At 40.2% G+C, this 12895-nt stretch overlaps 1 protein-coding gene across 4 annotated transcripts in view; it reads right to left on the bottom strand.

Moving 5' to 3' along the window:
- Positions 1–12895, bottom strand: part of chchd3a (coiled-coil-helix-coiled-coil-helix domain containing 3a) — an 82608-nt gene that overhangs the window by 32445 nt on the left and 37268 nt on the right. For 2 of the 4 annotated variants that reach the window (XM_086269068.1, XM_086269070.1), the window contains exons 5-6: positions 3852–3866; positions 49–132 (exon numbers count right to left, since the gene is read on the bottom strand). In XM_086269068.1, the coding sequence (XP_086125194.1) occupies positions 49–132; positions 3852–3866 (99 nt within the window). The remainder of the gene's footprint in view (positions 1–48; positions 133–3851; positions 3867–12895) is intronic. The other 2 variants (XM_086269069.1, XM_086269071.1) reach the window with 1 other exon arrangement.

The following is a 12895-nucleotide window of genomic DNA, read 5'->3' as shown; positions in this document are numbered from 1 at the left end:
AACTACGCCCATTTTTCAAGTTGGTGTAAACTGCGAATTACTTCTTACCCTCTCCTCCAGCCGGGCCACTTGCTCTCTGTAAAAAGCATCCTGCTTCTTTAGGTCTGCTTCCTTGGCCTCCACCTGCTTGGCCTAAAGAGAAGGACAAAAATTAGGTGCTGAGCATGGCCAGTTCAAAAAAGCATAACACACATGAGACAAGCAAGCATAAATACACATTAAAGGCACCCATAAAGAGAGTTTAGTGTTTATAGTGTGAATATAAGGACAACACAAACTCTTGTTTTTGTTGTACATATAATCCAAGAGATATCTCATTATAAGATTAAGAGATGCATTTCTACATGATAAATGTGTAAAATAACAGAAACTGTTCTGATAGATCACCACCTAGACCAGGGGTCAGCAACCTTTAACACCCAAAGAGCCATTTGGACCCGGTTTCCACGCAAAAGAAAACACTGGGAGCAGCAAATGCTTTTTGACATCTAAAATGAAGATAACACTGTGTATATTGTTTTTTACCTTTATGCTTTGTGTAAACAACTAAGGTGTGTTGCTTAAATCCATGAAGTGCTACAGAGAAAATTACATTTTATTTATGTAATTAACACATTTTGAACTCTTAAAGAAATATAACAAAAGGAAAGACACTCAGCTGAACTAAAATGATCCAAGTAGCAAACAAAAACTGTTGTGAGCCGCCACCCTTATATCACCTTTGGGCTTTTGGAGCCTTGACCTGACTTTTAAAAAATAATTGGAAAAAAAGCACTATGCTGCTAAAAGATGAAAAATACTGCCTAAATATGTATTTTACCAGGTTAATGTGTGTGGCGGGGCGTGGACTGCAGCGTCGCTGCAGGGGAGGTGGACGCACCTGAGCGGGACACACAATCACGCCGCGCGGCCTTAACGTCTGTGCTATCTATGCTGTTGTGTTGGTATGTGTCAGGCTGTGAGCTGCAAAGCTACAGCCGGCTGTGTGCGTACAGCAACCGTGTGTGAAAAGCGTGTTCATGCAAACATCGTCGGCTCTGCCACAGTACAATGGGACTTTTGCTCCTGAACCTCTGCGCATAGCGTCTGCAAATCGGGGCTGTACGACATCACTTTCATCTTTACGCAGGACTGTAAGCTGTCATCTGTGAGGCGTGAGCGGTGCTTGTTTATAACATAGTTCATGGTGGAGAACAGCTGCTGACATAATTTGGTTTCGAAGATCCATAATTGGCCTACCTGGGGTTGAAAGTCTCGATAAATGCACGGCGTTTCGGCGGGTATACCGGCTTCCGCGAGTGTGATGCTTATTTTGAGCGATGAAAAAAATAATAGAATCGAATTTTATTTTTATATTTCAATATCACAATAATCTTCCAATTTAGAACTACAAGTTAAAAAAGTACTAACATGAATAAAATACACTTCAGCTAAATACTTTTCCCAAACCACGCGGAGCCGCACTATAAGGTCTAAAGAGCCGCAGGTTGCCGACCCCTGGCCTAGACTGTCCTGGATTTATAAAACATAGTTTTTGTTAATTGATGAAAACTTTCCTTTTTCTAAAAACCTAAATTTCTATAGCAGAAAAAGGGGAAAGGGGGACTTTTCTGCCATTTAATTGTTTATCTATTACTTAACTAGTTTGGTGTAGTATGAATGACTGTTGAGGAGGTCTTTAGGAGGAAAAGCTGTAAAACCTTAAACAGAAATGCAATTAGAAGTCCAAAACTTTATGCCCGCCTTCATACTTCCAAAGCCATTTAGTGAGTCAGAATGGAGTCACCGCCAGGCTGATTCTAGCCCTCGGGCCTTATGTTTGACACCCCTGCTCTACACATTTTGTGCACTGTACTCACAAACATAGATGATTAAAAAATTGAAAATGGATTCAAGACCAATTACAGTTGAGTGCATCCTACTTACCATAATAATTACTGCAAACTGGACACAGAAATATGTGGAAATTTAAAGTAAAAAACAAAACAAAAACTAAAATCCCTGCAGTGACATTACTTCAGTTCACTATAAAACTTTTCAAAATTGTTCCAACAGATCAACTTCATCCTATGATAAAATATTTCTATCCTGATAGGAGCAGTCACTTCCTGGTGAGTCAAATGCATTGGCTTCACAGTCATCAGATCTCAACACAACTGAATACCCATGGGAGATTTTGACTGGCTTGATTGGTTTCTTTGACAGTACATTTCACCACCTTATTCAAAATACCAAATCTGAGACTGTTTTTTGGAAGAATAGTGTTTCATTATTCCAATAGAACTTCAAAGACATGTAACCTGCCAGAAGGACAACCAGTTCATCTACCACATTATGGTTGAGCGGCTACATAAAAGCCATTTTTGAGTAAAATACTCCCTACTTTGAGTTTGGAAAAAGTGTTAACTGAAAAAAAAAACTCTTAGAGCATAAGGAAAAGGATTCTGTGGTTTGATGAGACAAAAGGTCTTTTTGGTCAGAAACGGGAAACAACATGAGCCTGCCAACTTACTACCACCTTTTCAGTGAAGCATGGAGGTGGCAGCACCACGCTATGGGCAAAATACCTAATTTAAGATAAGATAAGATAAGATAGATAAGATAAGATAGAACTTTATTAATCCCTCGGGTGGGTTCCTCTGGGAAATTCGACTTCCAAAAAGCACAGCAACGACCGAAGTTACAGTTACATTTAAACCCTAGTGAATATTTTAATTTAAACCCTAGTGAATATTTTCAAAGAAACCAGAAGATGGCAATTCACAGACATGTAATACACAACCTGGCAGAATTAAGAGGAACTCCCAAGAAGTGTTAATGAATTACACAACTAAATTTGTTGGCCAAATTCAGGCGTGTAAAGCCTGCAGACACTTAACCAAGAATAAGCTCAGTCATTTTTACAAAGGGCCTAATAAAATGCACTAAACTAATGGCCGGATACTTTTGTGAGAGATTTCATGTTTTGCATAGATTTGCAAAGAACATCTAAAAACATATTTTCCCTTTGTTATTATCAGTGTTGAATATGGATTCATCTGATTTCGTTACGTGTGCACCAATAGAGGTAATGGTGATTTGTGCATATATGCTTAATGTCTAAAAGAAACACACCCGTGTGCACATATGAATACGACTTATAATGCCTTGCCAGGTACTGTAGGTGTTTCTTTGTCCTCTTGTGTTAAGTCTCTGGCTAAAATACTATCACACCAAGAAGATAAAATCAGTTTTCACTGCAAACAGGCATCACGATCTGGCATATATATTTACAAAGCCGACCTATCTTCACTGTCCTCCTTTCTACTGTGACCTTCATTAAACAGTTGGCTCAAGTTCTATGTTATATATAGAAAAAGATAAGACCTGATATATCAGTTTTTAGAGAGAGGAAAAAAGAAAAAGAATTTGAACCGGTGACTCAAGCAAAATGATAAATACTGATGGCATTTTTATTAACCATAAAAGAAAGTACAACACAACTATCTGGACCACCTATTTTGATTAATGGAATTACTTATCATCATTAACTTGCCAAAACTGATAGATATGTTAACAGCCAAGGCTATAAACTGTGATGAATTAAAATTAATAGACCAGTTCCAAGTGGATGTTATATCTAGTAAATAAGATACCATTTTTAAGATGTATAACATGCTTTTAGAACAAATAACTTCGCTAGGAAGTAGTCATCTAGAGTTTTTTTGGGAGTAAGAGATCTGCATCAATAATTGTTGGTGGAAAGACAAATCAAACATGTCGTATAAGCTACACAGGAAAAGAAATTCTCCACATGATCATGTGAGAGAGAAGTGTCACTTTAGGGTGAGGGTAAAGACTTCTAGACTTACCTTCCTTCCAATCTCCTGAATAAAAGAAGCATTGAAAAGAAACAAGAGAAAGAAAAAGTGAAAGACTGAGCAAAAGAAAAACATACTGATTCATTCATGAACTTCTTCAAAGTGACATTTGGGGAGTTTTAGTATTCAGAGACTAGGAGTGACTGGCTGCCACACTGTTCTGCCTGAATACTCACACTCTGTCCTCTCAATCTTCTTTCTCACTAGCATAGACACAGACTTGTGCATATATAGAGTCATGTGAAAAAGAAAGATTTCACAGGACTTTATTCAGCTTCTTTATTCAGCATAATTTTATTCAGAAATTATGAAGGCAAGTAGCAGCCAGGTGCTGCTAATCAAATGCACTGATGATTAATTGATCATCAGTAAGTGTAAGCACCTGTATAAAAGCACAAGTTTTGAGGTTGTTTTCCAATTTGTTGGCCTCGACCATTCAGGTGTGTTTTAACATAATGCCAAGAAGGAAAGACTTCAGCAATGACCTGAGGGAAGCAATTCCTGCTGCCCATCATTTTGGGAAGAGTTCTAAGGCCAAATAATCTGAAGTCCATCAATCTACAAGTAGGAAAACATCTTAGCAAATTCACCCCAAAGTCAGGCCATGCAATGCAAAATTGCATTTGAAGAAACCACAAGACCTCTGGAACAATGTTCTCTGGACAGATGTTTGGACATAATGCACAGCACCACGTTTGGCGAAAACCAAACACAGCATATGAACACAAACACCTCATGCTAACAGTTACATGATTGGTAGCTGCAAAACAATCATGACCTGCTCTGTATAACCAAAGGCCGACTTAATGATAGCTAAGCTTGGCCAAAATAGGGTCATGCAACAGGACAATGATTCCAAACACAGCAGTAAACCTATAACAGAATGGCTGAAAAAGAAAATAATCCAGATATTGCAATGGTCCAGACAAAGTCCAGACCTGGCAGGCCCTTAAGAGCCCTATGCATAAACGGAAGCATGGAAACTTCAATGAACTAAAGCAATGTTGAAGAGAGAAGTCACAATGATGTGAGAGACAGACAAATTTATGCAGAAAATGTATTACTTCAACCTCGTTAGTAATAAGGTGTACTTAGTTTTTCAAAAGCCTGTATGGAGTTCTGTGAAACCTTCTTTTTCACATGACTGTAGCATATAAGAATAAGCCATTCAAGTATGAACATATGCATGGCTGCATATATTCACTGCTGAGGACTATTGAAAAAGCCACAGCACAGATGGAGCCTAGAAGCATTTCCTTTAAACAATATAGAAAGTTGAAGGAAACAAGTAGGAAGAAAATATAACGTATGGAGAGAAAAAAAATTGCCTTTCCCCATCGAGTCTCTGCTACGTTGATAACCATCTGTGTTCTGCTCAACACACTGCAGGCGAAGCTGCATGCTCTATGCATTGTGATGAGGAGCAGCGAGGAGTCTCAGAGTGGGGCTGTCCTCAAATGAGACGAGTGGGGGGAAGTTTCAAAGTCAAGCGGATGCTCCGAGCTTCCCTGCTACACACAAGATAGAAACCTTCCCACACAGCCAAACACCTGCATACACATAACCATTAAGATATCTCTACAGACATATACAGGAAAAAAACAAAAGCCACAGCACCACGTAATCACATTCCTGGCAATACTCAGCACAGCAACATCATGCCCTAGCTGCCACTGTCTCTTCTGTCCAAAGCACAACCTAACATTAGCTAGCCTTAGTGCTGTGGTCGGGCAATTGTCTCTATTGTGTGCCCCTTAGAAGTCTGAAGGGCTATTGTAAAGCTGCCTGCACTTCATGATGGAATCGAGTTGAACTTGAACCTAAATCATATCGCTGGGTGAATGTACCCTGAAGTAGACAGTTAAAAGCGTGCCATAAGCACACTACTAGTATAACTATAATGACCTTTAAACGTGTTATTGATTCCAAGCCTGCAATCGTGGCCTCTAGGATTGATTGTCAAAGATATTGAGAGACCAGATTAGGTTCATTGAGGTGCCAAAAAACTGTCTACTGCCAACAGCTCAATTTAGAATGAAGAAGAAACAAGGGATGGTGGGATAGAGGGAAACAGAGAAGAGAGGATTGGCAGGGGGGCTGTGTACTGTCACGAGTGTGTCCAAACTCAATGTTACGCTGGTAGGTGGTGACTAAAGACTTTAGCTTTGCAGAGAAAAGACAAAACATGCAGACGCCAAGATGCAAACAATGGCTCAGACACTGATCTGTAACGCACAAATCATCACACACACACACACACACCAGCCCGAGCAGCTGTACCCACAGAGAGATAAATGTGTGCTGAGGGCGAGACTAAAGGGGTCATTAAAAGAGGAGAGGTTGTGACAGAAATGTGTACCCAGGGATTTTCTTTCTTTCTTTCTTTTTTTAATGTGTATGTGTTTGTGAACGTCTCTTGCGCACATTGGCTGGTGCATGTGTTCAATTTTCATGCGAGCTGGTTGCCTCTCATTTTTTATTATACACACACAGGCCCAGACACACCGACACACACACACACTCTGTCAGGATTACTTCTGACTGATTAATCCCATTCAGCAGACTTTAAAGATAATCTAATCATACTAAAGGCCAAACAATAGGACAGACTTCACCACTGCCCATACACCTTTTGTTCCCCTAATGAAGAGGCGGTCACGGGTAAAGGAGGAGAGCACGGGTAAGAGTTGGGGGAGGAAAAGAATGAGAAGGGCAAAAAAAAGTAAAAAAAAAAAAAAAGAAAGAAAGAAAGAAAGTAAACTTGAAAGTGAAAAGAAAAGAGCGAGATAAGAGAGAGAAAGAGGACAATAAAAGGTGATTTATCAATGGAGGCGTCAAGAAGGGAGACGAGGCTGTTTGATGGGACATGGAGCCTCAGCCAAGTGTGTCTTTATATTTTAATAACCAAGTAAATAAAAAAAAAAACAATGGCAATGGTGGGGAACGTTTCCACATGTGATATCTAGATTTCCCCCTGACAGTAACTCACTGTCATATTCTGTAACACTCCAGCGGATGATTCAACCAACGTTATTGAATTCCACATTTTTACTGTGCAACAGCCCTTAACATAGATTTAAAAAAAATTTAAAAAACCTAGGTAAAATATGAAGGCTCACAACAGGACCCTCCCACTAGCCATCGAGACCACACACTACAATTTGTAGCCCGGGAAGTAACATTAACATTAGCGGCAAACTTTTATATTAGCCTTCTTGCATCCATCTCCCCTTATTAAATACAGTAGCACAGTGGCTGATGGTGACAGGCGGTTGAAAGTGAGACTGCGGTGGTCAGATTAAACGAATCGTTTAGGGGAGGTGATCGCCTCTGTGAATATCAATTAGCCAACCGCTGAATAATTAAGGACAACCATGTTTTTTAATTAGCTGACTGCCGCAGTTTGAGCCGGGCGCATGAGAGGGAAGGAGGAGGAGGAGCAGAAGAGAGGAGGATGGAAGAGGGATGAGAACAGGTGGGTTTTGCTGCGTCAGCCCCCCTTCTCCCCACCCACCCGCCGCCTGTTCCCTCACTAAATTGCTCCCATATACACTATTTTCTTTCACACCTGTCTTTTTATTTAAAGTAATCTTTGTCACTTCCTTTTTTTTCTTTTTTTTTAAGATTCCAAGATGCTGAAATAAAACTATTATCTGCAGCACTGAGCAGGCTTACTGCACAAGACAGGTATAGGGAATATCATAATCATATGCTTGCATGCTTATAATTGTAACATGTCCCACTAGTGTTATGAAAATATACTGCAAAATTGTGTAAAGGATATAACCGTGGTATGCAGTGTAAAGAAGTTTGAGTAGTTAGAAGAATTTTATAAAGTGAAATGAATGATTTAATGTAAATCCTGCAAGTTCCTGTCACAGCAACACACTCTTGCTCAGCGCTCATTTCGTCCCCAAAACCTTAGTTAAACAGTCACCTTTTAAAAACGCTGGGGGGTATTCAGTATTCATTCCAGAACTGAGAAGACAAAAAGACCAACTTAAAGTGGATTAAAGTCACATGTAGGTAAAGTTTTTGCTTTCTAATGGGACACTGAACATAAATTATGAGAAACAAAAACTTTCGCTTGAACAAAATGCTTTATTTTAGCCTAAAAGGGGTAAATCCATCTTCTATCTACTAAAATATACACCACTTGATATAGTACAAACCCTTTAGGTAGAAAGTTTGAGAACTATTATCTTGATCCTCAGGATCTATACTCTAAAGACGGGATACCACAATAATAATAGTTGCCACTAGCAAAAAATATAATTCAGACAAACAACTAAAAGTTCTCAGTGCTTAAGAAAATGCACATATTACATTTTTCATTTCACACCTCAATGATGGAGACTTCTGTATTGTAATATAATAAGGTGACTGTTTCACTGTAGTCTCGCTACATGCTTATAAATCATGCAAGATAAAAATAATCTTGCGAGATGCCATGATCGATGGAGCACAAATCAAATCTCATCACATTAACTAACAGCACCTCATCCATAACCTTGGTCTCTTTTGTCTTACCCCTGCCACCATTAGCTCAGCCCTGATTCACCCCTGTCACGAGTAGCATCATAATCAATGCTCCCTCACACTATCCAAGTGAGCGCTGCAGCACAGTGGGTCAGAGCCGCTCACCAGGGCCCATCTATCAAAGACTTGTGCGACAGGGCTCTGTGACAAACTAATACTGAAGCCGCAAGCCTCAAGTCCTGTTTGCTCTGACAGGCAGGGAGTGGGTCAAAGGGTAGCGCAATGTGACCGCGCGCCGGTGTTAATTAGCACGGTGGAGGTGCAGGTGGCATGTGGAAGGTTTGAGATGGATGCAGCAAGGGAAGGGTAAGTTCATGGTGTAGAGATGATGAAATGAAGGCTACACCGAGAGAGAGATGGGTCAATGTGTGAATGGAATATTGATGACAACATAGCTGGAAGGTGAATTTTGCTGTTGCCATTCTTGTTGACAGCTGCTCAAAGAAGAAATCATGAAAGATGAAAGAGAAAAGGATTTGAAGAAAATCAGTTTTTCATACTTTTTTCAGCTACAGTTCACACACACACTTTTTTAGACACACATACCATCCCACAAATCTTGGTCGTTCTTTTAAGTGCCTCTAAAACCTTTGCAACTCTAGCTTTAAAAGCTATCACTGGCAGATCAAATCTATGAGATGGAGTGCAAAATGATATCACCTAACACCAACCCTACTGGCAGTATTCCATTCACCCTTAGTATCACTAATAAAACACAAGTCCTGGTAGAAGAGGCTGTAAAAACTCCATTGGAAACAATTCACCTTTGCTGTTTAATTAGCATCATGGGGATTTACTGTGCACCACTAACAGTTACATTCACGGCTAGCTATTAGTCTCCGGGGGAAATAGTAGGGTTATGGCGATATAAGTGCGTCACATACAGTGTGGTCAATTAATGGGCATAACACTCCCTGGTCACACCAAAGAACAAACACATTAGGTCCTGTTGGACAAGCCAAAAAAGACTTATTCTGAAGGATATTAACACTTAAATGTGCTTGTAGTAAGAAAGCATGGGTAATAATAATGATAATAAAATACTTTGGCAATGACATCCACTGCCAAATTATCTGTGTTATTGGGTCTCTAATGGCAACGTCACCAAAGACAATAAATACAACCTGTAAGCTCAATAACAAGACTTAGACCATATGGAGAGAAAGAGCTGCAGTATGGTCTGCAACAAAGTGGGCCCACTGATTTTGAATCACTTACATGCTGGGACACAAGGACACCCAAAAATAAACTTGACAGCATGGCTGTCCTGTCAAGCCAATAAGGTTGCACTCCAGTCACCTATTCTTGGGAATTTGTTTTCACGAAGCTAGGGTCAAAAGAAGTGGCAGTGTTATTTACTTTTCACATAGTTTTTCCCTTCTTCCTAGATATGACGAGTGAGGAATGCTTAATATTGTGGAAATTCTAAAAGGTACTCAGCATGCCAACAGTGACAGCACATCCTGCTCTCTAGAATGTCACTGTGGCAGCATGGCAGACTCAACAATAAATAATTACTAGTAGGCCGTGACACTGTGTTTTGGGGTATTAGTTGTTTGCGCTATGCTTTTGTGACTACGTATAACCAATGGTGTAGTTAATATGAGAAGCAGATGTGTTCTATACTGTAATCCAACTAAGAAAGTTCTACAAAACCACATGAAAATGTGCAAACGTATGTGACGCAACATGTTTGTGACAGATCACTGTTTTGTAAATTATCTGGATAACTGCAATTAAAATATTGTTAAAATTATTCATTATAATTTCATAGGAAGGCACCTCTCCAATCTCTTCAACATTTAAAAAAAAAAAGTACCTTTTGCATGCTTTGTCTGTGTTTAGCTGAGTTTAGCAGCAATGCTACATAATCCCTTGTTTGAAAGTATTAGTAACATAGTAAGAGAATCACCAATATTGTAGATCTCTATTCCATGGTACTGCATAATGGTCAGTTATTAGAATCAAATGAAAGTCTAAGAAAGTCTAGTATGGTATTGTTCATAGCATGAGCAGTGTTAGATTTAGATTCTTGTGGGAATGTCCATTTGGGTGCACCATGAAAGGAGGCACGTTTTCCTAAATTATTAAGAGTTATTAAATTGAATGTTCAGATTTCAATAGCAAAATAACAATAATAAGACAACTGCTAAAGTTTTTCCCTTGCAAAGATTTTATTTCCTGGGTACTTTAACTGAACAATAAATCAAGTGCCTCATCTTGGACTGCAAACAGTTGCGGACAGAAGATCTGCTTTGCAAGCAGTTCTCTACATCCTACAAGTTTAAGCTAAAGTGACTGATCAGTTCACAGCAGATCTCCAGAGCAAGACAGGGACTATCACCACCAGCTGCAGTCCAAGATGATGCCGCCGGAGCACATCTGACTATGAGACAAGTGAGCTCAGGAAGGAGCACAGCGAAAGCAACCCGGCCATCAAATAAACAACAATAAGCAACAGTTCAAAATGAAAGAAGGACTGGCAATGTTTTCTAACAGAGAAAAAATAAATAAATTAAATCACTCAAGTAGACTAAACTACACAACAATAAACTAAACTACTGGCAATGAGTTGTATTCGGGTACTTCATTATGCTGATACTATTGTCCAGCTTTAGAAACTTGGTAATTCAATTTGTCTTCATGGATACCATCTTCATGGAAGACAAGTGCCACAGGCTACAGAAAGAATTCCTCTCCCTGGGGATCTCTTAGCACAGTGAGTAATGACACCAAGGGTCAAAGGACTGACCTGCTCAGGACAGGGACTGAGGGGCTCAGACAGGAACCAAAGGCCAAGATGTGTAGGTGGTGAGCGTGGGTGTCTCAATGTTTGTGCAAGTGTCTAAACTGTTGACTAAGGACACATTACAATGAACTGTCCTCAGAGTCTGATGTTTACTGGCAAGGGTCACCAAAGGGCTTGATCTTATGCAGCTGGCTAACCCAGTTAAACATTTACATCCCTTTTTACAATCCTTGCACATTTATATGTTTAAAAAGGGTTTTAAGGTAAACAGCTTAGAAAAAATTGGAGTTTTAGGCCTCCAAAGATTGAAATTCTGGTACAACTGTGAAACTACACTTCCAGACACTTTAAGCCCCTCAGCCTTTGTTGGAGACACCACCTCCTCCACTTCACTGCCAGCACTTCCACTAAGGGACAGCAACAACATCTGCTAGCCCAAGATTGATTAATTGGCTGATCAGGCACCTGGGGTGTAAAGTGATTGATTGATCATCTTGGGGTTGGAGTTGCCTTTATCTACAGCCCTGGGGATAGAACCTCTGGAGGTCCCCAGTCATCTGTCATGTCCAACACAGAGGGGAAGATGAGGAAAAGATGAAGAGTTGTGAGTTCATTACCAAGACATGGGGGGCATGTATGGAGTAAGTCTCGGCCTACATGGGAAAAGGGGGCATGCCTAGAGAACAATCAGACATGGGGACAGAGCGAGGATGAAAGGGAGGGAGAAAAAGCTCTGTAGCTTTCACAAAGATGATAAATAAAGATACACAAAGGCAAAAGGGAAAGGAGTGTGGGCGGGATAAGAACAAAAACATTACAACATGGACATAAAAGATAACCCAGCTAATCAATGAATGATCATTTAAGTCCTATACTGAGAAAAAAGACACTGGAATTAGATTATAGTTCTATAATTGGTGTGAACCTGCATCTGCTAACTGTTTGTCAGAATGCTAGTATGTGTCAGACATATTCACCAGAAAATGTCTTTACTTGTCGACAGAGGACACACCGAATGACCTGAAAGTGGAAAGAGCCACATTGCCTTTGGACAACAGATGTCCCGAGGGAACCAAAGTTAATGAGAGAGAGAGAGGTGGTGGTGGAGAGACAAGAGGCAGAACAACCTAGCAAAAGGAGGTGAGAGGAATGTAGAAGAGAAGACGATAGGAGAAGGCATGCAGGGGAGAGGGAAAAAAAGACAGCCTCAGGGTGTGTTGCTGACATTAGACCTTATGGACAACTCGAGCAGCATGCATCTAGTGTGTCTGTGTGCATACGCCTGCAGCATGTGAATCCTCACCTGGATCAGTGTTCATATTTGACAGCATCGCAGTGTGAAGTGCCTTAAGACTTGCATGACAGTGGGCATACTGCGTATAGTGGAGTGTGTGCCAGGCTTTGCATTAATGCATATTTATTTCACGCAGCCGCAGGTGGTCTTTCCAGGCCCAACGAAGCTGGGAGGGGGCCACAGTCCACCTTGAGCTTATGCCTATCAAAGCCTTGTCAGCAGATTCAGGGTCACCTCGAAACCAATAACCTCTTTACACAAGTCTTTTCCACTTTCTTTGATGTCCTACTTAATAACTGTTAGGTATCGCAAAAAAAAAGTGATTGACATGGAAATTAAATTTTGACAATGATGTTACTTAAATGGCAGGTTAGCCGGGTCCTTCATCAACACTCTTTTATCCTATTCTCCCAAAGTAATCCATCCATCCATTTTCTTCTGCTTTATCCAGGG

Source organism: Aulonocara sp. 'chitande type north' Nkhata Bay, linkage group LG17 (genome assembly GCF_057382095.1).
Source record: "Aulonocara sp. 'chitande type north' Nkhata Bay isolate Kocher_YH1m ecotype deep benthic linkage group LG17, A_spYH_male_GT1.1, whole genome shotgun sequence".
NCBI lineage: Eukaryota > Metazoa > Chordata > Actinopteri > Cichliformes > Cichlidae > Aulonocara > Aulonocara sp. 'chitande type north' Nkhata Bay.
Note: the sequence above shows the minus strand (reverse complement) of the source record. Positions and strands in the feature narration are given on the sequence as shown.